We start from the raw sequence: 25,284 nt of genomic DNA, 5'->3' as shown, positions 1-25,284 counted from the left end.
TGGACTGTATTTTTGTGTAATTCTCCCTTAAATATTCAGTTTTAAACCCTTCATGTAGATGATGACGAAGGAAAATCGTGGCATTTATTTTATCGTGATTTGATGCTTCTTTTCCTTATATAATAGTATTCCCAAGACCTTTAGCATTAAGGTGAATTTAAGCATCAAGTGCCTATGATAAATAGTTCTTCCCGGCAATGTCTAGTGCCACGAATTCTAGATTTGACAAGTTTGACATATTGAAACTTTCATAAAAGTAAATGGTTAGAGAGAATAAAAATAGTTTTCAATGAAAATTTTACTTGTAATAAAAAATTTCAGACAACTAATTAAGTTGATGACTTTAAACATGTAGCATTAAAAAAAATGGTGTAGGTATGATGTATATGTCAAATAAGCAAGAATTATGGAGATTCAGTATGGTAAAAGAAAAGCATTTTATTAGAAGTGGGGATTTGAGGAATAACTATATATGTTAATATAAGAGGGAATGTATTCAAATGTTATTTTCCATCAATTTAAAAGTAATTTAAACTATTATGTACAATTATCACTTTCTCACCCACTACTTTCATTTTTTATAAAATATCTTAAAGATATGTTTTGCTCTACGCAGTCCACACATATTTATTAAATTGTTTTTGTTAGTTTAACGCACTTAAATTCTATGTCTTATATTTTCTTTTACAATAAGCAAGGTAAGAGAACTTCAGTAACATGATCAACTAAAATAAATGCTTAACAGTATATGAATTTGTTAATAACGAGCATACTGGTGCATATATATTACCATAAACCAAATGGATATATAGTGATATACCTGAAGGAGAATCAAACACAACTAGGATGTGCTTGCGAAAATGAAGATGGCAATTGTATTGATAACGTGTTACGAAATAAAGTAATTTAGCAAAATAAAATAACAAAAAAAGAAGTAAAATTAATAACAGATGTAGTAGAACTCTTTCTTTTCTCTTTCTTGGTGGTCATTACCTAAATAAATTGCATGCTGTTATAGGCAAGAAAAGGTAATACAAAATCAATCTTGAATAGTGCAAAGATAGATATCTTCTAGGAAAATCCATCCATACGCTATTTAGAACATTTAATAATTTGTCTCCAATTTTTCCGCTCATCTTTTTCCTTCTTTTTCTTTTCTTCAACTATCTTATCCATAAGATATACATATTAATAGCACATTTATAATCCACAAAGGCATTTTAAAAGAAATAAAAAGGACTAAGATTGAAAATCAGATCAAGTGAATGCGTCGACTTACGTGTTTTAGCAAAAATAAACACATCGACTGAGTGAGTAAGCAAGGCTGGAAAATAGATACAGATAACTGCGATGCTAAACATAAAATATGAGCCAAACATGCGCATAGCATTTCATCCTATCCCATCATTTAATACACTTGGTCTTTGTCTTACATGTGTAAGTGTGTAACAATGACCCCACATGAAGGTCGCATAACTAGTCATAAATCAAGACGAAGGAATAAATATGCATTTGTAATCCAAAATCATTCGGGAAATATTGCCTGAATTAGACCGAAATGAAAGGAATTCTACAGTCCGAAAAATACACGATATTTCCTACTAATGTTGTTTGCTTTTGGTCCAACTATTTTTACATTCAACTAAAATGAGCATCTAATCTACATAACAAAATCTAATACTCATGATACACCGAGAATAACTCATCAAAAACATCAAGCGCAAGCCAACCAAGTTATATATCATTCATCCAAAGGTCTTCGCAGGCCACAGTATATGGCTTTTCGAAATAGAGGATGAGCATCTTCAGTTAGTACCTCAGCATCCAACTTCTCAATATTCTGCCATATCTGCAGATCACCAAACAAATGAAACAAAGAAAGAAAGATCAGGTTAAGCACCTCTAACGGTTAGGTCCATGAGTTTGCAGCACGGGAGTAATTCACACTCTCAGTGATATTAGACGGATATCTAGCTGCAGATTACTGAATTCTTCTGAGTAGTTGCGAGGCTGAACCTCTGCTTTTATTTTCACTCTTCGCTGCAACACTAGGCATTTTTCTTTATTTATAAAAGGGTCTTTTCACTCTTCACCACAACTCTAGCCATTTTTCTTTATAAGAAAAGGGCGCCATCACTTTGGCAGACAAAACTAGTGGTAGCAAATGTAGGTCCGATAGGGTAATTGTTAGATGACAAGTACTTACCTCCGAAGCATATTGCCTGGTGAAGGCCTTGAGGTAACCCAGAGTTGATAAACACCATTGCTGTTTTCCATCAAGATTATAGCCATTTATTTCTCTGCTCCCATTAGGATGACTGTAACTCACCAACACAAGATTAAAATAATTAAGAAGCAAAAAGAAGAAAAGAACAGAATAAGCACAAAAACCTTGTCCTAGTTACATCACAATAAAGAGGTATAATTAATGGATACACCACCTTTTCTTAGGTCTTCCACCATCATCCTTGTCCAAGTCCATTACAGAAGAATCTTCAAGGTCAATGTTCATCTCATCTGCCTGACCAGAGGGCCGCAAGGTTCCATCTCTGAATGCATCATTAAGGGGTTCCGCTAAAGCAGTCAAGAAGCCTTTATACAATGAAAGGATCAAAACCTGTAACACCACACATATTTTTGGCAGCATTTTAAGCACTCATTCCAGATCCAATTATACAAGTTGATTTTTTTCTTTTGCTATATCCATGACCACAACATAAAATACCTTAATTTCATCAACTGCTCGAGCAAGAAGAGCTTCCTTTGCTTCTAAAGATTCACGAACAGACACCTCTTCCTCTTTTGCTTTTTCCGCATATGACTTCAGCCTTTTTATTCTTACGGGGTTTTCACCAAGAACAGGTTCCCCATCCATGATACTCAGCTTAGACTCCGCAGAATCCAACTGATCTCTGGCTCTAGATGCAGCTTCTTCTGCCAAGACAACACTTCTCTCAAGGGATGAAATCTCTTTCCTCAGATCAGAAATCCGATTATACGTCTTACTGACAGCATTCCTGAGGATCTAAAGTCACACAAACACTTAGTCATGGATCAAATACAATATATCATAACAAAGCAGAAAGCAGAGCTGCAAAGGCAAAGAGAAAAAAAAACTAGTAATGCAGAGAGGACACAAAGCATATCACAATATTCAGACAAGACAAAAGGTTGCAAGTTTCCTTTAAAATATAGAACGGAGATTTTCTCACAAACGCAGTAATGGCCAAACACACTTCAAGATCATAAAATTAAGAGCGGATCTGCAGAAAGACAAAAATGCAGGAAAAGGGAATTGAGAACAGTAAGAAATAATCCTGCCAAAGCAGGAACAGAAAAACCCACAATAGAATCAACTTCAAACGTATGACTAAGGGGATTAAACCAGCCCTCACACCCGCCAAAATAAAAAGAATTTGCACAGGATTTTCTTTTACACACCTTAATTTTGAAAATTTCACAGCTAGAACCCACAATTCCACCATGTTTCAGGCACGATTATCCCAGCTTTTCTTGTGCTTGAAAGGCTAAAAGTAAAAAAAAAAAAAAATCTAAAAGGAATTCAACGGTCCAGATTTGACCAAATGATGATCCAAGGGTCTAGATCCTCTTCATTTTATCATTTTCTTCCTTTTTCTTTTTCTTTTTTTAAAAAATACTGCTATTTCACCGCGCACACCTCCCTTCAGCACCCACAATGAAGCCACCACCTCTTCCAACACCCCTCCAGCTGCAGCATCCCAACCTACCCCACCACCAGCTCCACATCCTCCTCTACTGCCTGCTCCACCATCAGCTCCTCCATTTCAACCACTCCAAAATCCTCCTCCAGGTCTAAGACCTCAACAAGTACAAGCTAAACCTTCCTCCCGAATTTTTACCACCACTAAAATCTGGATCACGTCCTACAAATCAAAACACACACACACAAAAGAAAAGAATTCCAATGTTTTCATTCACATCTACTATCACATGTTCAAACTAAAACCGCATAAACAAAGAACCATAGAATGAATCCAATTGTGAAGATAACATTCAAATACGCCAACGAAAAGGTAAGTTCTATTGTGTAGCTGTAAGACCTGCAATGTTATATGGGAGTGAATGTTAGGATGCTAAAGTCCAATACACACACAAGATAGTGTTCCAGAGATGCGGATGCTAAGATAGATGTCTAGTCGTACAAGATTAGACAAGATTATTTTGACCACATTCGCCAGAAGGTGCAAGTAGCAGATACTGAGGGTAAATGAGAGAAGGTTGCTTGAGATGGTTTGGCCATGTCCTATGGCGACCTCCAGATGCAGCGGTCCGTAGGTGTGAAGCCATGGTCAGTCAAGGTGTTAAAAGGAGACAAAGACCTAAAATCACATGCAAGGAAGTTATCTCGTAAATCCCACAATATCTTGGACTTAATGCAGACTTAGCAAAAGAAGAACATAATGGAAGAAAAAGATTATATAGTCATGTTAATACATTTACTTTAGGTCCTATGCAACTATGCTATCAAGGAGTTTAGTAACCCCGTTAGTAAGAAACATGGAGAGTTTGTTTTATTTTTATTTTGTATATTGTTGACTTGAGATGAATTTAAATAGAAAACACGGTCAGTATGAATGCATATAGCTGCCCCAACTTACTTGGGACTGAGGAGTAATTGTTGTGAATACTTTTCTGTCGCGCTAGCGTGATCAAATGCAAAACCAATCTTTAACATACAAAAAACAAAAAAGATGATGGTATATCTAGATGGTATTTTATTGGTGGTGGAGGCTGTGATAGAGAGAATTTAATGGAGTAGAGTGATAGTGGTAGAGGGGAAGAAGAAAGTACTTAGGCAAAAGAAAAACTATTTTGGGGTTAATAGTAACTAATGAAACTTATGTGGAATGAGGAAGAATTTTTTAGCATTTTTATTTTTATTTGGCGTAATGACATGTGCTGCACTAATGGAGATCTTTCTGATTTTTATTTGTAACTAATGACATTGGAATGTCATGCACTTCTAAGCTTAAAAATAATCTAAGGTGAAATCATGGGGTACTTGCTACAGATGGTTGTGTTTTTTGATAAAGTAATAAACATCATTAATGTTTGGGCAGGAAAAGCCTATATACAAGTATACCAAATAGTAGAAAACCTACACAAAGATATGGTTTCCTACGAACATCTAATCTTATATACATAAAGGAACCTCATGGCTTCACAAAAAAGAAATAAGGGGTAAGAAGCTACTCAAATGCACAAAACTCATTTCTACACCTTCAAAAACTCCCCTATTGTGCTAGTGTAACAACATTCCATGGCCTATGTGTTCTCCTCCGTCTACCACAATTCTAATTGAAATTACTTCTTTCACGATGTCCGACATCACTCAAAGCATTCCAAACCATCTTAGAATTTCCCACCATAACCTCGAGACTACTCAACAATCTAAAAGGAGATGGTCGACATGTTCACCCGAGCCCTTACACAAAGTACCAGCTAACCTAAGTGATCTTCCGCTTCATATCTGGTGTGTATAAGGTTCCCCATGCATTTAGGGAGTTTAAAAGGTTCACCTTTACAAAAAAAAATGTGGGGCGGGGGGGTGGGGGGTTTATGCATTACTTGGACTGGAGAACTAATAAACTAAGCACATCAGCACAAAAAGTGGGTGAAGTTTTTACAAAGAGAACATACGTTTAAAAAGTTCAGAAGAGAATGAATATAAGTATGCCCGTAAAAAGTGAATCCACACCAGTTAAATCGGGTGATTTACCTCCCATGGACTGTCAGAGACATGAAATCGATCAAGGTTCGGTGAAGAGAAAACCCATCTCACTATGGCCAAATTAGATATAAGCCGATAACTCATCATCCGGTCAATGGATATAGCTGTCATTTGAGCGCTGTTTTGCCAGTAAGAACTTACTTCACTAATCAGCTTAACTTGTTGATCATCATCAGTACAAATCTTTGCGATGACTTGGCCATATCTCTCCAAGACAGTAATCAAATGAGTAAAGCTTTTGGATCCAATGTCAAGAAGTGTTTGAACAACAACTCTGAGGCTGATATCAAAACCATGGACTGGAAAAACATTTTCTTCTACCCAGGAAATCATTTCCCGGGCAGATTTCCGACCTTTCACCATGTCCTTCAGCTCTACAGAGAGCGCACGCTCAGTTGGATCGGTACCATCTTCTGCACTATATTTAAACTGTGGTCCACCTCTCGGTGGAAGTAACTCCTCCAAAGCAGGGGTGTTCTCAATGCTCTGTAGAAGAATGAGGGAAAGAAGAAATCTAAATAAAATTGCATTAAAGAAGCATAAGGAAATAGATTAAATTCTTCCCAAGAAAAAATGAACTACGTCACTAACTTCTTTCTAGTGTTTACTCCATCTAAAACCTATCAAATGTTATAGCGGTAAAATCACAGATTCTATTAAAATATTTTCCTAGAAAAACATGTTCATGCAGTACTTCAATTAGCAGCTCATATAAAAGAAAATGCAAACATGGGATACATGTGCAGAATTTAAATGAACACATCCATTAAGTATACACCTTTTACTGGAACTTACAATATAATTACTTATAAATTGATACTTATAGTAAAAGCAACAGCAGTATCACCTAATATACTCTGCACCCAGTGCATTACATTCTCAAACGAATATTCATTATTACTTCATGCAATTCAATTATTGGATTTCTTTGCTCAAAACTTTCATCTTGAATGTATCTTGTCAACTTTTGCCTAGATCATCGAAAAGAACCTGTTAACAAAACAGGCCAAACATCTACCAATTTCACAAAATACTGTTTTGAGCTATTAATATGTGATGTAGTTTGTTTGGGCACAGAATTTAAGAAAGAAAGACTATTGAAACTTGTGGTCTAAAAAAAGCCATAGATATTTGTGTGGCTATAAATCATCTCATTCAAAGTAAAATGGGAAGTTTAAAGTTGAATTGTTTTTAAGTATAGAAAGATGTATTTTTAGGGACAAACTAAAAAGGAAAGAGTGTCACATAAACTGGGACGGAGGGAGTAACTTGCAATCAAAGATTGCATTACATATTGACACCAAAAACAACAAAGAACCATACCAAGCAAATTAATTCATTTGTCTCGCAGCACTTCAGAACAAATTCTAAATTTTATTGCTTTGAAGAGTGTACACACAAAAATAATGGAAAATTTTACCCCAAACATTATGTGAAAGAAATAATATATGTTCACATAATATTCTAATCCAATTAAAGGTACTTTTTTAAAGCTTTATTGTATGCCCTCTTTTCCTGCTGAGTGAAGTATTCAAGTACTTCTCAAATCTACTTATTTTACAAAGGAACTTCCAGCTCTCTGCCAAGAACGCAAAGAATAAAAAGGACAATTTATTGAAGGTCACAAGAAAATAAGAGAAAATATAAATATGTGCTTGCTGCGACATTCTTTCCAAGAATCAGGTAACACAATTGCCATTGAAATAACTTAAGCGCCAAACATCTAGCTTGTTACTGCACACCAGTAGTGTGGTATAACTCATTTGAGAACTTAAATGACAAGATTAAGTTTTTCAGTATCAATATGCAATTAGCTGGTGGAATTTTCCATTAGAGCTTGAAGAATTCCTAAAGGGCCAGCATATTCAGGTCCGATACGTTGTTGTATTCCGGCAGATATTTCTCTTTCTAACCAAACAATTACTAGTACACCTATTGTGATTCCTAATACAAGAGTCAAAATAGGGAAAAGCATCCATATGATCTTTTAAGGATTCCAATTTGGAAAAAGAATTGATAGTTTCTATTTCTGTTGTATCAATTATCATTTCAACGATCAACTTCTCCCATAATGATATCTATGCTACCTAGTATTGTCATAATATCAGCCAATTTCATTCTTTTAACTAACTGAGGAAGAATTGCAAATTATCTAAGCAGATACCTGCTTGATTTTGTCCCAATATGAAAGACGGACTTCTCTTTCCAAAACCTCTTGAACAAACACGCGCTGTGGGGCCCATTTTGGCAGATCTAACACATGAGCCCATTCTTCCCATGGCCAGATAAATTGAAAGTTTGACCTGCAAGACAAAATCTCAAAGAGAGTGATCTCGCTGCCCGTACATAAACACAACTCAATAATGGAAGAAGGTAATAGTTAATTTAGAATTAACACCTCAGAAGAGTAGCATTTCAACTTACAAATGATGTGAGAACCAAAGGATGAGACGTGTTCGGCATTCCATGTCTAAATCTGCTATTTTATCAAAAAGAGCACGGACAGCCCCAGCTACAACCGCTGGAAAGGCCCCTGGCAGAGCCTAAAAAGAGAAACATGCAGTCAGAGACTTGCTTTTCCGTGGAAGTATCTTTAACTAGAAAAATTTTGAGTTCCATAACACTCGAGGGGAATTTCCAGAAACAAATTTACAATAAGCTTACAGCTCTAGAAGTTGTTGGGTTACCTTGCATAAATCGATGATAACCAATGTGTAATATGTCGGTTTGAATGGCGGTTGAGGTAACAGAAGAAGCTGCAAACTAAAAGATATTAGGAGAGATGAAGAAGAAGCCCCATAATGTTATCATGGCATCAATGATGAAGCAAGGAACAATTCGAAGCAATAAAACGTAAACTGAGAACATGCTCCATCCATAATAAGGTTCCAATTCTTGTATAACCTGCTATGGTTATGGCAAAACTTAACCCCTGCAATTTAGTTCCCCCAACAAAAAGAAAAAAAGAAAATTACGAGAATAAATAAATCAAATACATGTCGTTCATCCTAACATTAGGTTCAACTCTGCCAGTTCAGGTTGATGACCATCAAAAACGATATTTTCAAGAAGCGCCTATAGATATGGTTTCTCAGAGTTAAGGTCTGTAGGTATAGAACAGACGCACAAAGATATATATATATATATATATTACTCTTCTGAGAGCAAGAGATGAGAAAGCCAAGGCTATAACAAACATTCCTTAATCCAAATGTGCATCAAATGAAGTTCCGAGCAGATACCCTGGACATCGGATCCCAGTTATTAAAATATCACTAAAACTTCCTGACTTCTTAACATCTTGCAATGGTCCAGCATGAGGAGCTCATATATGCACTTGATATCACAATATTCTGTCCGACAAGTTGATGCATCGTATAATGCGGTTCTTACAGCTATCCTCTAATGCAAAATAGAAGAACACACAAATTTCACCACTTTTATCTTCTAATGCGACTAAATTTTGAGAAAAGATATTCTGCTTCCTTCTTTATTTATAATCTAGAGAACATGTTAAACTGCGTTTTTCAAATACTTTGTTGATTCAGACACGAGGTGTGTTACTCAAGCACAGCTCTACTTTTGAACTTCTACTTATTCACAACAATGTACTTCCTTTGTCTCTAAATATAAAAGATTAACAAACATGAACATTGATTTCCCACTATCAGGTGCAAGGTAATATCACGAGATTTGCCATGCTATAGCATCACGGTTTATGCAGAAAGGGAAGAAAAGCTCGCTCTCATTTTAGCAACTTAACCAAAACCAGGATCCGCTCAGAACTCGATAGTACTGAATTGTGGTGCAAGAGCAGGGGAATTAGCCCCTTTAGATTTTGATTTATTTTATATATAATGGACATGTCATGGCGCGTGTGGTGCAGGCCGCAGGGAACCAACCTCTTAAGATTTTATTAGGGTTTTTTCCCACAATGGAAGTGTGCTCCCCTAATCCATGGGGTTCCTCATAAGATTTTATTTGGATTTTATTTGGGTTTTGTCGTAATCTGTCCATCAATGTTTGGGTAAAGAGAAGAATTTTACCTAGTGTCACCCCTGTTGAAATTTGAACCTTGGTTACAGGGTAGTGACTCCAGGTCTTCAAACCGCTAGGCCACCTCCTTTAGATTGGAAATACATGCAAGACTCAAGAAGAGACTAAAAAATTGGTGGACGAGCTACCAGCATCAAGAAGACTGGAAAGCGCACTGGTAGTCAAATGAAATCATTGGTAATGACTTAAAAGAATTGCAAGTGCGAAAATATTTTAAATGATGGAAAATAGTATGATGAATTACATGGGCAAGGAAAAAAAGAGATGGGGGAACAATGCACAAGGAGAAAGGGGTTAAAAGGGCAGTTGGAGAGAACATTGTCACATTGGTGCCAAAGAGGTGTTTGAGACAAAAATCAAGAATGAAATGGTTGAAGGAAAAGGATAGCAAAACTAGATTCCTCCACAAAATGGCTATTATCCGTAAAACATTCAAACTCATTGAGAAGTCACAAGTTGATAAATCAATATTTAAGAGGACCATAAAATTCTGGAGGAGTGGTACATTTCTATATAAGCTCTATAAAGGACATGACAGAGACCAATCCCAGATAGGATACAATTCCACCACTCTACTTGAAAGGTATTCACAGAGGGAATTGGACAGGGAAGAATAAAAGAGGAGTAAAGAGCTATTTAGGAGATAAGGCAGATGACAAGAGGGCTTTGCTCCATACATTTTTCCATCGGAGCTGAGATATAACAGAAAAGGATGTCATGGAATGCCTTAATTAACTCCAATATATGGGTCATCTGAGAAGATTCTTATTCGTGCTTTATTGTGCTAGTTTCAAGGAAGACTGGTTTACATCAATAAAATAATTATATTATATCCAAAATGGCTCAAAACAGCTATAGACAATGTATTTTCCAACTCTGGAAATGCATGTTTTGGAGGAAGAACAATCACAGACATTCTTGAAAGTAAATGAATTAGAGGAATCAAGATTAAAAAGTAGAGCTGGGAGTGTTATGCAAATTGGATATTGAGAAGGAAATGTTACTCAGCATTTTCTGTTTTACATGCTTGGAAGAATGGATTGGACAGAAATGGAGAAATTGGACAGAAAACTTGCAGTTACACGGAAAATATTTCCATTACTTCGAGTGGCACTTTTTGCACATCTTTTGGCAGCTAAAGCGATAAGACAAAGAGACAGGTCGTCTCCGTTACTATTCTTTTTATTGTGACGGAGGCACTAGCTTTATTCTGGGGGGTTTGCGTAGGTGTTGATGACACATGAATTTGTTGTGTACCATAGGCAAAAAGCTTCAACATTTGTTTAGGACATTGGTTAGATTCAAAGTGGTGCACATTTGGTTTCGGTTGAGATGTGAGTATAAACTATTCATGAATTAGCAAGAGCATACAGAGAGCAAGGTGACAGGCTGACAACACCACTGGCAGAAAAACCAAACTTGTCACTAGGAGAAAATTCAAGGTTACCTTTATATAAACTAGGTGAAGTTAGCACGTGGGTGTGGCCTCAATTGAGGACAAGATGAGTGAAGCGAGGCTTAGATGGTTTGGACATGTAAGGAGGCCGCGCACAGGCGCTTTGGTCAGGAGGTGTGAGAGGTTGGCACTGGAAGGCGTAAGGAGAGGCAGAGGTACGCCGAAGAAGAATTGGGGTGAGGTGATTAGGCAAAACATGGCGCAGCTTCAGCTGACCGAGGACATGACCCTTGATAGAAGGTGTGGAGGTCGAACATTAGGGTAGTAGGGTAGTTAGTTTAGTGTTCCCCCTATCATACCGGTAGTATTAGTACGTACTTTAGTATTCTGTTGGCATTAGATTTCTATAACTACCTGTCATTTCTTTCATTGCGGTCACATGATTATTTGGTTGTTATTTGTGCTGCTTTTACATGACTTCTCACTGTTGCGGTTCTTGTTTTTCTCTTCTTTAACGTGGTGCTTATACTTCTTTGAGCCAAGGGTCTATTGGATATAGCCTCGCTATCTCCACAAAGTAGGGGTAAGGTTGTGTACACACTACCCCAGACCCCACTATGTGCGATTATACTGGACTTGTTGTTGTTATTGTTGTGAAGCTAGCACGGGCCCAAGCTTAATTAGAGAGATATAACACAAACCAAGTTATGAAATGGACTAATTCTATTTTTTGCATATTTATGTATGATTAAAAAAATTAATCGCAGCTTTAGTTTACAATTATCAGGGAACTGAAGTTAATGTCAAGGCAACATATTCCTTTACGATAGAGTTGTCGAGTGGTTAAGTACATTCTAATACATGAATAGGAACTGCTAAATATAAGATATTCTTTTTCAATATTCATGCGAGACAAGTTTTCTTTTTGTAATTTTTTATTGAATGTGTTTTCACTTAGAAGCATATTTCTTCTTGCTTCTTTGATACATCATGACTAAATTCACCAAGCTCGCGTTAGAAAAGGTTGGATTAGGTAGAGCATGAATCATAACATTATTCAATTGTTATAATCGGAAATGAGACTGAGCTGGACATCACTAACCAAGTCATTGTTATCCACCCCATCAAAAATATCATTCTACATTTTGTATTTCAATGTTAATTTCAGCAAGTCGCTGGGGAATGTCATTACCTTCATAGGCATTCAATTATTTTACTTCAGCATTTTAATGACATAATTCTAGAGCAAGTCGAACTAAATTTTGAAACACTCATTTCCTCCCGTTTTTCCTTACGAACAATTAATACAATTATTAACACAATTCTTTAAGGCGTATATGTGTATATTTGATATGACTCTCTCATCCTTTTAGCTGTATATATTTAATTGTATAAAGTAAAACAGCTGGGGTAAAATCCACTGATAAGGGCACAGTAATTTTCAGGGAAAATCGAGAAAGAGACACCAATAAGTTTCTGATAGTAATTAGTTCATAAGTTTCATCTTCTAATTTTTAAGCTATTTTTTCATTGTTTCATGTATTTTCTACTTTTGCTTGCCACATAATCAATATTTGTCTCCTTCCTCTGCCATCTCTCTAAGGATAAAGTTAAGTGAATTACTTAAAGAAACATTTCAAATGCAACAAAGTTGTCCAAAATAATTCGTAGCCAGCGTCATGCTAAAAGTAGAACGATATGTAAATCTGGTGACAGGCAAATACATGAAAATATAATTGTTGATGAGAAAACAAGTGAGCTTTGTTTGACATTTTTAACAATCTTTAGAATTTGTTTACCTTTTCTTCTTCTTTTTCTTATAGTTTGTTTATCCTACGTCCTAGCAAATAAATTCAAAAGAGCAAAAAGGGAAGAAACTTGGTTTTTGTTTTGTTGGCAATCAAAAAAATAGCTGATAAGTAATCAGCAACAGTAAGCTAAAATAATTGAAGTGCAGAGCTAAATAATGGGGTGGAGGACACAGTCCAGGTGAGGAAATTCAGTTGGGGGGGAGAGAAACTGATTGTGTAAGAAAGGATAGAGATGAAGTGAGCAATGGGGTAAACTGGTCAAGAAACCAAAACATTTGTATGACAGCTACAGTAAAGCAGTTTTCTGGCCAATAACATTGCTGCATTTTAAGACATTTACAGAAACACCCTCCCGGGCCCATATTGGAAAAAGCAGGTCGTAGTTAACTTTTGAACGAAAAATTCCTGGTTTATTCCGTCATTTCTGGTCCACAAGAAAGCATTAAAGACAGAGAACAATCAAGTAATGCACAAAAGTAATCCAAAATCACCAGAATGCTCACATAATGAATTTTCTGACCATAAGCTAGCATTTTGATGGGGAGCTGCTTAACTCCCACTTATAGAATAGTAGAATAGAATATAAAGAGAGAGAGAGAGAGAGGGAGAGACAGAGAGAGAGAGAGAGAGAGAGAGAGGAGTTATGAAGGAAGGGAAATAACACCGATAAAGTCTACTAATTTCTAATACTAACACCTACAACATGTCTTCATTTTATATGCCGAATGCCATATCAAATCGATGGAAAAGATATACACATCATGGGACAAAGAAGTCAATTATTAAGTAAGCAAGTGCATCAGTTCTTACCTGAGAGAATATTGTCTCAGCCATAAGATATTCATATCTGAATGGTACAGGCAGCCCAACCATGTATGAAGTGCATTCCTTTCGACTAGCTTGCATAAACCGAAAAGAAAAGGAATAAGAAAACTCGTCGAATTCAGCAGATACTACAAAGGCACATAGCGACTAGGTGCAGCATAGACACACAAGGGCACCTGTAATATTAAACCCTAAACCCAAACACAACAAATGAAACAGAAATCCTTCTTAAAATTAAAGGAACCAAGATTGGGAGAGTCAACAAACCATCCATTCAAGAATAAAAGCACATCCAACAAATACTCTTCCACAACAAAGCGATCAATGGGTTGAATATCCTGGAAAACAACAAAAAGAATAGGCAAGATGAGCAAGTAAAAATAATAAGTTAGAGTAACTCATCCCCAATAGTCAGTACAACCGTCAAACAAAATATCCTCGGCATAAGCCATCTATTCATAGAAACCAACTAGCATTGACTAATCCCAACATGCATGCTCTATAGTAGCAATTAAACCACTTTAATCCCTAAAATTACACTACATAAAAGATAAATTGTGACAATAGGGGGGAAATTTCCTGAGAGGAGGATGAGGAAGTAGAGCAAGGGAATTCTAGGGAAAACAGGTAGCACAACCACAGGACATATAACAAAATAAGAACTTCATGATATCTAATATGCATGGATGGCTGGATATATGCAAATTCAAAGCTCTATGAGTGAATCAGCCATCATGTTTTCCTTCGCTAGGATCAATTTAAGCATCACAATATAAAATAATCAATTACCTCAGTTTTATTTGATGGAAATATATTAAGCCTCCTTATCCTCTGAGGATATTTTAACTCAGCTTCGTGCTTTTGTCTACCGAAGGCAATTCCAGATAAAACTCCAGAAGGACCTGGTTGCTCGGGGCAGCTTAGTGGAGCCAAATCATGAGACTTTCCAGCAACCAATTGTGCCTCAAAAGAGAGGTGCGGTCTGGGAACTAGTTTTCCCAAACAAAAAAAAAAAAAAAAAGAAGTTAGACAAGATAAAATGTCACACTTTCAACATTAACTTCGAAATGGGAAAGAGAAAAATGAACTGCAAAAACATGCACTAATAGCTTAGTTCACATGATGCGAGATTTGAATCTATGACCTAAGTCACAAGTCCCACAATCAAGCGAGAACAGTATAACAGCAGGCGCATTATCCTCGAATTTCGAAGGTTGCGGTTGGTCCTAAGGGTTGATCCTGGACGGACTTCTCGGTCATCAAAAAAGAAACACCAACAACAACAACTGCGCCTCAGTCCCAAACAAAGTTGGGATCGGCGATGTGAATCTTAACTTCTTTCTTTAAGCTCAACCCATATCATCATCATGCCAAAATAAAATAATAGTAGTAGTGAAAATAAGTTTTATATATATATACTGAAAACCATATAATATTAAAAGTTCTCTAACAAATTTAAAGCCTACTCCTAACTAATAAGTATCACTTATGTGGATCTTTTTCTTTCATTGTGCTCTGTCTTTAGCTAAGTCTGTATTGATTCCAATTTACAAGTTTTACTCATTGACGGGAGTAAGGGTACAAAAAGGGCAACGCAATGTAGAAAGCATCCTGTTGAACGCAGGGTCCGAGGAAGGACCGCACCCCGGGAGTAATGTAGGCAGCCTACCTTAATGCAAGGGTTGTGGTTGTTTCCCAAAACTATTCACCAAACAACCTGGCACAGCTTGATTTAGGCTCGGCTCAGTTCAGCTCCCACCCAAGCTCATGAGGCTCAAATATGAATGCAAGCATATCTTAAACCCTATTGTAAGAAATGGACCATGGCCTAACTCCACCTTAAAAAAATAGCGCATGAGGTGAAGATTGTCCAATAAAACTATACAAGGAGGCAATGAATTCCCTCCTTGATGTGGGACATTCTAACACCCCTCTAGCACATCCAGGCTTGGCAACTGGAGTGTGGACAATATATCATGGGGCACAGCATTGGGTAAATCAGATATAGAAATGAATCTAGCATTAATACCATGCAAAATTTGACTTTTTTAATATTATAAGCTAAGTTGCTCGAACACGGGTGTGGGTGTCCGACACGGGTGCAGATCTAGACTCTAGAGGTCAGATCCTTCGAGATGAAAATTCTAAGATTTGGGGATACGAATCCTAGTATGGATACAGGTGCGGAGATCTAGCTAAAAATAATTCGAAAAATAAAAATATAGAAATATCTCTAAATTATGAGAAATTTTGTGGAATACTTACGTATAGCTCGTAAAGTGTGGATTTCTTTTTTATTCTCAAGTTGTAGATAAGTAAGGATTAATTTCCTAGATAATGTATGTTATTTTCTTCAAATTTAGTTTTGGTTTTGATTTCAGGAATCAAATTGTATCTCGTCTCGAATTTTTCCGTCCTTCGTGGTCAAAGTACCCAAAATTGTTTGACCAAAACCGGTACAGATCCCATCGCACACCCATACTAGTATCGTGTCAACACGGGTGCCGCACCTAAACTACCGTGTCGGAACAACTTAGATTATAAGGTAAATAATTTTATTTAGTGAGAAAATCTCTCGTATATAAGTAGTATACAAAAAGTAAAAAACTTGCATGCTTCCCCACAAAAGACAATCTTCCATACAAACAGGAACTACATGGGGCACCAAAAAGAGACAAGGAGAAAAAAAAATTAGAGAAAATGGATCTTGAACCTAACGAAATCTCAACTGCAACTCATAAAGTGAGAATTGCCCAAGAATATATAAGGAGACAACAACATATTCCCTCACCAATGTGGGACATTCTAACGGCTATGATATGCTCGAAAGGCTAGGAAACCAATCTGGTCCTTGTCTTCTCTTTTTTTAATATATATATATATATATATATATATATATATATATATATATATATAATATTCCCATCCTATTAGATTTTCATAAATATATAGAAAGAGATGTGTAGCAAGAGTTTCCAAGATTGAAATTCGAATCTCTCCTCTCAAGACCAAAACATCATCCATCTCGAGCCTTAACCCAAAGTCCTCTCATCTCTTAGGTTTAGCTCAGATCTCACTGGCCATTTGGCTTCCAATCTATGGAATACAGAGCTTCGCGACACGAGATTCTGCTCCGTGTTCTACAACTGCTAGTCCGCTGCTCCCTCCCCCAAGGGATTTCACAGTGTCGGCTGCTGCCTCCACTGCGTGTATGCTTCCTCTGCCCATGCTGCCTTCACTACACACAACTTTGTCCACTGAATTGCTTCCTTTCGCATACCTTTCAGAGTCTATCCCGAGCCTGAACAAATTGGCATGCGAGATCAAACCTGCTAAATGGTGGCTCTATCAAGCCTTAGCTGAGATCCCGTTTGGATAGAATCAACTAGATTGAGTCTAAAATTTGCTCAGCTCAGCTCATTATACATCCCTACAGGATTTTAAATTTATGTTTGTTAATTTGTTATTTAGAGAAAAATAGCAATGGATGATATATAGTCATTAATTCACCTACCATTCTTACGTAAGTGTTTTGCCTTCTTTGGAGCAGAAGAGAGGCAGTTTTTCTTTGTCAAAATAGGAACAGTTTGTAATGGTGACAGTGGAAAGGATCAGAACAATTTTAAAATTAATGGAAAGTACAAATACCACTATCAAGTTTCCACTCTCTACTAGAAAGATCTTGAACTCGAGACCACAAATCCTCCAAGAAATCCTGTAAATCAAACATTTCAACTCTTAATAGTACAAACATAACTGCATATAAATAATAATAGGGAAAAAACAAAAAACTATTCTGATTAAAGAGCAATCTTCACTAAGTTTATCTTAAATATCTCTCATGTTTAGCAATTTCTTTCTATCAGTCAAGTCCATCCAATCGATGATATGACAACCCATCAAGGGTCACAAGTGGAAACTACCTGTTATATACTAGAAAGCACAGACACAAAAGCCAAGGCTGCACACTCAAGTTGACTCAAACTGGCCACTGACAATAATTAAACACCATGCTGGTGTGTTTGATAGTGATAATTGTACTTCCTCGTGGGCTAAGTACATAGAGAAGAAATTCATGTCTGCCCACTAATCTTAAACTTTTGTCTCTATGCTACAAATGTCCATGACTGTGTTACATAAGCTATATGATGCAAGGTCTTTAAAATAAATAAGCTGAGTCTCGTAGTGACGAAATAAACTTTGCTCTTCTTTCACATTCCTATCCTCTATCCTGGGATAAAAGAAAATTAGAGCCGACAGTGCAAAGGAACAAGCTAGTATAACTTAAAAGGGAAAGTTTTCAAATCTATTACTAATATACCTTCTCATTGACAGCATTATTGGTTTCTTCAATATCCTCAAAGACAGAAAACCCAGCGTCAGATACACGTTTTCGAATACTTAAATAGGCTTCTACTCCAACCATAACCCTTTCAATCTCCTCAGGAACTTGCTGAAAATTGACATGAGAGGTAGATAATTCAGATTTATGTGAGAAAAACAAAGTAAATGAGAAAAAACATGCATATGATTAAGAGAGGAAAAAAATGACGCATATGAAACTTAAAAAGAACCACAAGTATAACCTCAGAAAAGATATACAGACGTATTGAAAACCCAAAATCCATGAGAAAACAGAAAAACCAAAATGGTTGACAATCACCATGACACGTTGAATTATTCTGTCTTAATTCCTCGTAATTAAAAAAAGTATATTGACTGTAGGAACCATACAAAAGAAAATTAAATAATACAAATATAAGTTGACGCACAAGCTTCAGGGCCTTCATGATGATGACTTTATGCAGTATAAATGCATAAAGCAACAATATAGGCCTAACTCGATGTTTAATGAAAACTTTACCATTTCCAGAGAGAGAGAGAGAGACTCAATGTGTAATGAACTCACTAATGTGTTGAAATCTGAAACACGGCGACACTACTGTAATTAACTAACTACTGTAAGCAACAGAAAAGGAAAAGCATTACCACATTTTGCACCTTTTAACAGATGTCTTAATTCTGAGATCAATCAACTGTGCCTCAACACCAAACTAATTGCGGATGCTGCCTTAAATCTTTTACCTATCTCCTTTTCTGGGGATAAAGTTCCCTAATTTCCTTCTATATTGCCAATCAGTCCAACCCAACACGTGCAGTTCAATATTTTAGTTACAATTTTGGGTGGCAACATAATAAAGTGGCATAATGGCCTTGCTACCAAGAATTCACTAAGATTCATGCTTTTGTTGCTCGGATTCGTGAAAGAAAAATAAAAGAAGAAGGTAACCAGAAAAAGTAGAAGCAGGAAAAAAAAAAGCTTATCAGGAAATTGCAGGCAAGAATTGTCAAGTTTTGGTATTTATATCAAATGCATATTGTTACCTCAACAAGTTCAGCTCCACCCCAAGGAAGGCATGATAAAATACAAGTTATATAAAAGTCAGCACGTGCTTGCCAAGAGGGAATCCCTTTTTCCTCATCCACAGTAGTCGCTGCAGATGATAATAAACATTCGAAAATAACCACTAATGCACTCGGTTGGATAACTTTGCTGCACATCTAACCACAGAAACCATGTATTAGAATCAGTAATAACTGAAACTACAAAAAACGATTTTGTCTATCAATTGACTCGCTACATCAGATTATACCCAAAATTATCTGTGAAGGCACGAACAAATGTGATGCAAGGTTGCAGGTTAAACAGAGAATGAGTGAAAAAGGAAATGAACTCAATTTAATGTACGAATGTTACATGATGTTAGTTACCCGGTCCTAATTGCCAGAGTAAAATCAAAACAAAATTGCAGAAAAAGGGAAGGATGCAAATTATGGTTATTAATGAACTTGGTCTCGAGGAATTTTCTGAATGCTGGCATAATGTCTCAGTGGGTTCAAATCCCACTCTCAACATTACAATATTTGCCGAGGGTCTATTGGAAACAGCCTCTCTATCCTCACAAGGTAGGGGTAAGGTCTGCGTACACACTACCTTCCCCAAACCCCATGGTGTGGGATAATACTGGGTATGTTGGTGGTGGTGGTGGTGGTGGTGGCATAATTTCTAACAAAGATCAGAACTATAGATGATAACTAAAGTAAATGTACTTTATGCATACTTCCATTCTTTTCGAAATATCTCCACACCTTAACCAAAAGGCGACCAAACGCCCTGCTCTCAGACTACTTAGTTTTCGAACTCAAATAGAAACAGAATAGAAAAACTTCAGAGGACTTAGCTGGAATTGGAATAGATCATGAAAAAATCAAAGGAGGCAGATTTCTTGGACATACCAAAACAGTCAGAAACCTCATCAATATACGGATCCTGTTGCACTTTCCAGTCTCCAAGGCATCCTGAAACAAAGGAAAAACAGCAATTGTCGAACGGATCCTGTTGATTACAAAATTAACATTGATGGAACTTCCTCTAACTTCTCTCTCATACCCCTTCTTCCACAAAGCGATGGAAATACCAAAAGCATATAAACAACAGAATTCTCTAAGCACCAAAACTAATCACAGTTGATCCAGTTACTTTACAGCACTGACACTTGATACAAACAGTAAAATCACAAATTCACGTTTCAACCCGACTATTTCTGTGGTGGTTTCAACGTCCAAAGCTAGCTTTAGTAAATATAAGAAACAGAAAATGTGAGATAAATTCAAATTTGGCGGTCCAAGAAAATATTTCTACCAGAATACCCGCAGTACCTAAACTTTTTTTACTTAAGACTTTACTAAATTAAGGTTTTAGCATTTTCTTTCCTCTACTACTGTCTTTTTCTCTAACAAAAGAATATAAGCCTATATTGTTCAATGTAGTTATTCCATTCTTTTATATGTCATGTGCAAGCGAGCCTTTTCAAACATATTAAAACAATTTTAATCACGTTCTCTTCAGATCTTCTGATAAGTGATCTATAGTTCCACTAAAATCTTCCAGAAGATACACCTAGAAGGCATTATACTTTTCTCTGTGAAAATTATTATCCTTTTACCAGCATTATGAAACCACTAAACATCTTTTTCCTTGTTAACCCTTCTCTTCAATCTGTGAACCCAAAACATTTAGACACTAGTTAAATAGGGTTAATGACCTAGATTTTGCACAACACGTAGATCATCAACACAGAGTAGAATTCATCTCCGAGTGAGCTAGGAGTTGGGCAACCCGTACCAGACCCATATCAATGATACACCACAGAATAGGACAACATTTCAAACTACCACTGAATCCATGGGCAAGCAAGAGACAACTTGGTTAATTCAAACATCTTAATTGCATAGGCAATAAAGCAAAACTGAATCTGACATAAATCCAGATTTTATATTTAGGTTGGATGTGATTAGCAGATACTAAAGCTAGAGCATAATGGCTAAAAGCCTAAAACTGATCAAATAATGGTGTCAAACAACATCCCTAGTAAAAACAGTCTAGATCCTCAACTTTCAGGTCTGCAAGTGTCATCCTTGCTTGTGAATTAAATTAGGTACAAGTAATGGTGTCAACATTTGCAAGTCAAAATATAACCTTAGGCTTGTGATCCATAATGTTTATTCAACTCAACTTAAAAGTAGAGATGCTTGTCTATCCTTGTTTATATAGAGAGAGGGCCGTGTGTGTGTTGTTGTTTGGTCTTTGGGGGGGTGTCAAATATGTTCGGTGAGAAAAGCCAGACTAGTGGCAAATGCAGTAGTTAGTTGGAGAACAAAGAGAATAGAGTAGTGCATGAAACAACTTTGTTATATTCTATAATCAATTAGGAACTATAGAAATAAAAGAACGTCTTCAAGACTGAGAGAGATATGACGAGCACAAAGAGCTCAGTTTTGTTTAACTTATAGTAGTTGTGGATACAAAAAGGAATCTCCTCTTTATACCTAAACTATAAGTTAAAACAAAATTGAGCTCTTCGTGCTCATCATATCTCTCTCGGTCTTGAAGACCTTCTTTTATTTCCATAGTTCCTAATTGATTATATAATATAACAAAGTTGCTTTCTGCACTACCCACATGAGGCAGTCAATATACCATATTCTAAATATTTTAAGCACCGGTTTGCTGTATTACTAGTGAAAGCAGCAAAAATTTAAAAAAAAGAATCCAGATGAGTTGGCAAGTTGTTTTAGTAGTGCAAAACTAATGAACAAAAATATAACAGATAACCACAGGATAAAAAGACCTGTTTGCAATATCAGATATGGAGTAAAGATAAAGAACAAGATAAAGAAGACCACCTTTCACTTATAAAAACAGATATAAGATGTAAAAACAAGATAAAGAAGACCAATTTTCCCTTATCAGCAAACTTTTTTTAAGAAGGTAAGGTCACTCTCTTCCCAATGTATACAAAAATAATCAAATGTTGGGGCTTGCTGACCTGTAAATTAATTTGAGCATTCTCCACTAATTTCGCGACAAATTCCTCATTTTCCAAATTCAAAAGGCCTACCTGCAGATGGACAGACATGGTAAGAGGCGGAGAGAAGGAGAAGACTAAGAAGAAGAGACAGAAAGATTACTAAATAGTTAAAAGGAAACAGAAAAACCATTAGTATGCGGAACTAACAAACATGAAATGAAAAATACCCCAATAATTCAATCGATCAATCAAAATTATATATGCCTCACCTAAAGTTACTTAAGTCAATTGTATTAATCTTCTACATCCTTTTTGCTCTATTTGAAAACCATTTCTTTCCAATGCTCAGTGATCTTGACTTGTAAGACAATTAATGGGATTTACAAAACTAGAAGTTCCCTAAATTTCACATAGCCGTATAGTAACATACAAGTTTCCAACAACACCAAAAGGACTCCTGGCAAGCACAACACCTAATATAAGTGTAGCAAAAAACAATAAGGCGCAAAACCTGTACAGATTATTTAGTAATGGTCTATACATATTCTTTGCTCCACTGTATTGTATTGATAAGAAAATATATGAGAAGAGATATAGTAACAATGTAAAGTTTGCCTACGTCCCATCTCAAAAACAAGAATCTGTTTAAATGATACTAGATCCTAAATATATTCTCCCATCGAATCATGTTCCTGATTCATCTACGATATGTCTACTCCTAATAAGAAGAATAAAATTAGGTAATGTCAAAAGAACCTTGAGCCTTACTGAAAAGAGTTTCAAAGACTATCAGCTGCACATATTTCTTAAGCTTCAATTGTGAAATGCTGAACCAGTGTTGCTTTTATTAAAAATATTTTTACTATCAATTGCCTATCCGGCATCACCACATATACATTCACAGGTATGTGAAGAAGAAAGGTAAGAGGATAGAAAATAAGAAAGAAACAGGAAAAAACATGAACTAAAGGGAACTCGAACGAGAAAAGGGCGTCAGAAGAAAACCTACCAGCGTTCCATACAGAGGAATCTTGTGAGGCAATTGCTCAGCACACTGGAGAAGGAACTGCCAAGGTATAGGCAAGAAAGCACATATTTAGCACACAACTCAGGAGTAGCAACCCATATCAATAAGCCTCCTTGGAAGCATAAACTTGATCTCTCTTAATTAGTGAAAGCAATAGTGCAAAGATTTGACTGAAATAACAACTCTTAGGCAATGCGAGTTCTTTTTTTTTTTTTTTTGGGGGGGGGGGTGGGGGGGGGTTACTCTTCATAAATAAAGGGAGTGACTGGATACATTATAGAGATAGCTGCAAAGACGGGTTCTCCGACTACATCACATGTAAACACCCCAATGAAAACATAATGCCAAAAACACTGCATTATAAAGCAGGGCAACATGCCAAGAAAATTTCTCACAACTAGTAGAACCCCCACATGGAGGACGCGTTGACATTTTATGAGTTCAGTTCACTACACACATAAGAAACTAATCAAAAAAATTCTTTTTATGTTATACTGAAGATGCTATAAGCGAACCCAAATATTCCGAAATGTAACAGCTCTAAATATATTGAAGCAATGACTTTGGACCTCAACTGCAGTTCCAGCGGCATTAAATTCCAACTTCCTCCATTTTATCAGTATCTAACTATTATTTGAACCAACGATAACCACCAGGAGCATCGCCTTTCAGCTGAGCAAGAACATTTTCATATATAACAAGCCTAAGGAGAAGGAATTGAAAAATCACATAGACCATTTTCTTTTTTCTTTTCTAAGGTTATATCATGTTTGGTCGCTACAGGAAGGAGGAACCCTTTCAATTTCCCTCCCGCACCAGCCCCTACATGTGGTCTAAAAAAGAGGGTTGATTACCACTAATTTTGCCCAACACTACTTAAGACAGAAATAATGCTCTATTTGACACATTGAGCAAAAACTATCAAGGGGAAAAGCAGATGAATCAGAAACTAGGTTCGCACTTGATAAACAACAACAACAATGAGCAAGAAGATGCAGACAACCACATGTATTCAAGGGTGTCAACGTCGAAAGTTACACATTGTAACTAGGTAACAAAAAAATATTTATATAACACACACAGTGAAAATCTTGGCTCCGCCACCGGAGGCAGGCTCCCAGGGGCTTTGGCTGAGTGATAAGGGCGCAGAGCATGAAGTATGATGGGTTAGGTGCACCTTACCAGTTCCGCTACTAACTGAATCTTGGTATTTAAGTGGGGGAGCAGAGTGGAGGTGTGGTCATACTTACTAATGAGTGGGCACAATTAGGGTTGGGCCAACTAACTCACAGGGGCTTTCTACATTATAAAAAAGAAGAAGAAAACCCAAAAACAGCAACAGTGAGCAATAAGTGGAATAGGATAACATCTTACGGGAAAAATATCATCTCCAGAATGCTCCAATTCTCGGCGAACTGCACTGTAGCATGCCTCCTGCAATATCGCAAAATTATAAGGATTTAAAAAGCAAGCTTCGAAAAACCGTTAGAATAAGTGAAAGCAACATTCATCTTAGGAAAAAAAGCAATAGTTCAGAGAAGAGCAAGTTGTGTACTGACAATTTGGTCTTTGAAGTCGGCATTTCCGGCGTACTCAGGGCACTTCTCGCCGAGTCGCAAAAGCAAGCTCTTCCAACTGCTCATTCCTTTTTTTACAATTACAACAATGAATGGCGACGATGCCGAGTGGATGCAGAAGAAGGCGAGTGAATTGAAGTGGAAGGCAGGGTTTTGCGCTTCTGCCTCTGGTCCTCAGTAAATTCTCGTCACTCCCATATACCCTTCTTACAACTAACCAAAATCCTTATGCGAAAGACCTGAAATAGCCGACCCGGTCCAGCTCCATCCAAGGTCCCGTTTGGACCAAAAGCTCATTTGAAAATACCTCTTAACACAATAAAATATTTGAATTTTAAAATATTGCACAATCAAACCTCTCTCATTTGTTCCAGATATTTTTGGTTGTTACAGCCAAGTGTTGTTATAGAAAATATATATTATAACATAGCATAAAAATTGGTTCCA

The 25,284-nt window shown here is 36.6% G+C and overlaps 1 protein-coding gene across 1 annotated transcript; it reads right to left on the bottom strand.

The window, feature by feature from the left end:
- Positions 1–1,367: 1,367 nt before the first annotated feature.
- LOC109238445 (nuclear cap-binding protein subunit 1) lies at positions 1,368–25,076 on the bottom strand. The gene is made up of 19 exons (XM_019404918.1): positions 24,820–25,076; positions 24,635–24,694; positions 23,243–23,299; positions 22,252–22,323; positions 20,159–20,221; positions 19,247–19,423; positions 18,183–18,314; positions 17,510–17,576; positions 14,651–14,850; positions 14,129–14,199; positions 13,847–13,931; positions 8,461–8,529; positions 8,198–8,316; positions 7,938–8,076; positions 5,762–6,259; positions 2,726–3,025; positions 2,442–2,617; positions 2,207–2,318; positions 1,368–1,849 (listed from the first exon to the last, which is right to left on the bottom strand). The coding sequence occupies exons 1-19, from the start codon at positions 24,901–24,903 to the stop codon at positions 1,742–1,744; spliced, it is 2,589 nt and encodes an 862-aa protein (XP_019260463.1). The 5' UTR covers positions 24,904–25,076; the 3' UTR covers positions 1,368–1,741.
- Between the last annotated feature and the right edge of the window lie 208 nt (positions 25,077–25,284).

This window comes from Nicotiana attenuata, unplaced genomic scaffold, assembly GCF_001879085.1.
Source record: "Nicotiana attenuata strain UT unplaced genomic scaffold, NIATTr2, whole genome shotgun sequence".
In the NCBI taxonomy this organism is placed as follows: Eukaryota; Viridiplantae; Streptophyta; class Magnoliopsida; order Solanales; family Solanaceae; genus Nicotiana; species Nicotiana attenuata.
This window is presented reverse-complemented; position numbering and strand designations above follow the sequence as displayed.

Coding starts and splice junctions, on each gene's coding strand:
- LOC109238445 (XM_019404918.1), bottom strand. CDS start 24,903: ATGAGCAGTTGGAAGAGCTTGCTTTTGCGACTCGGCGAGAAGTGCCCT. Junction 8,317..8,460: donor TTATCATCGATTTATGCAAG/GTAACCCAACAA, acceptor TTCTCTTTTTAG/GCTCTGCCAGGGGCCTTTCC. Junction 2,319..2,441: donor GGTGGAAGACCTAAGAAAAG/GTGGTGTATCCA, acceptor GGTGAGTTACAG/TCATCCTAATGGGAGCAGAG.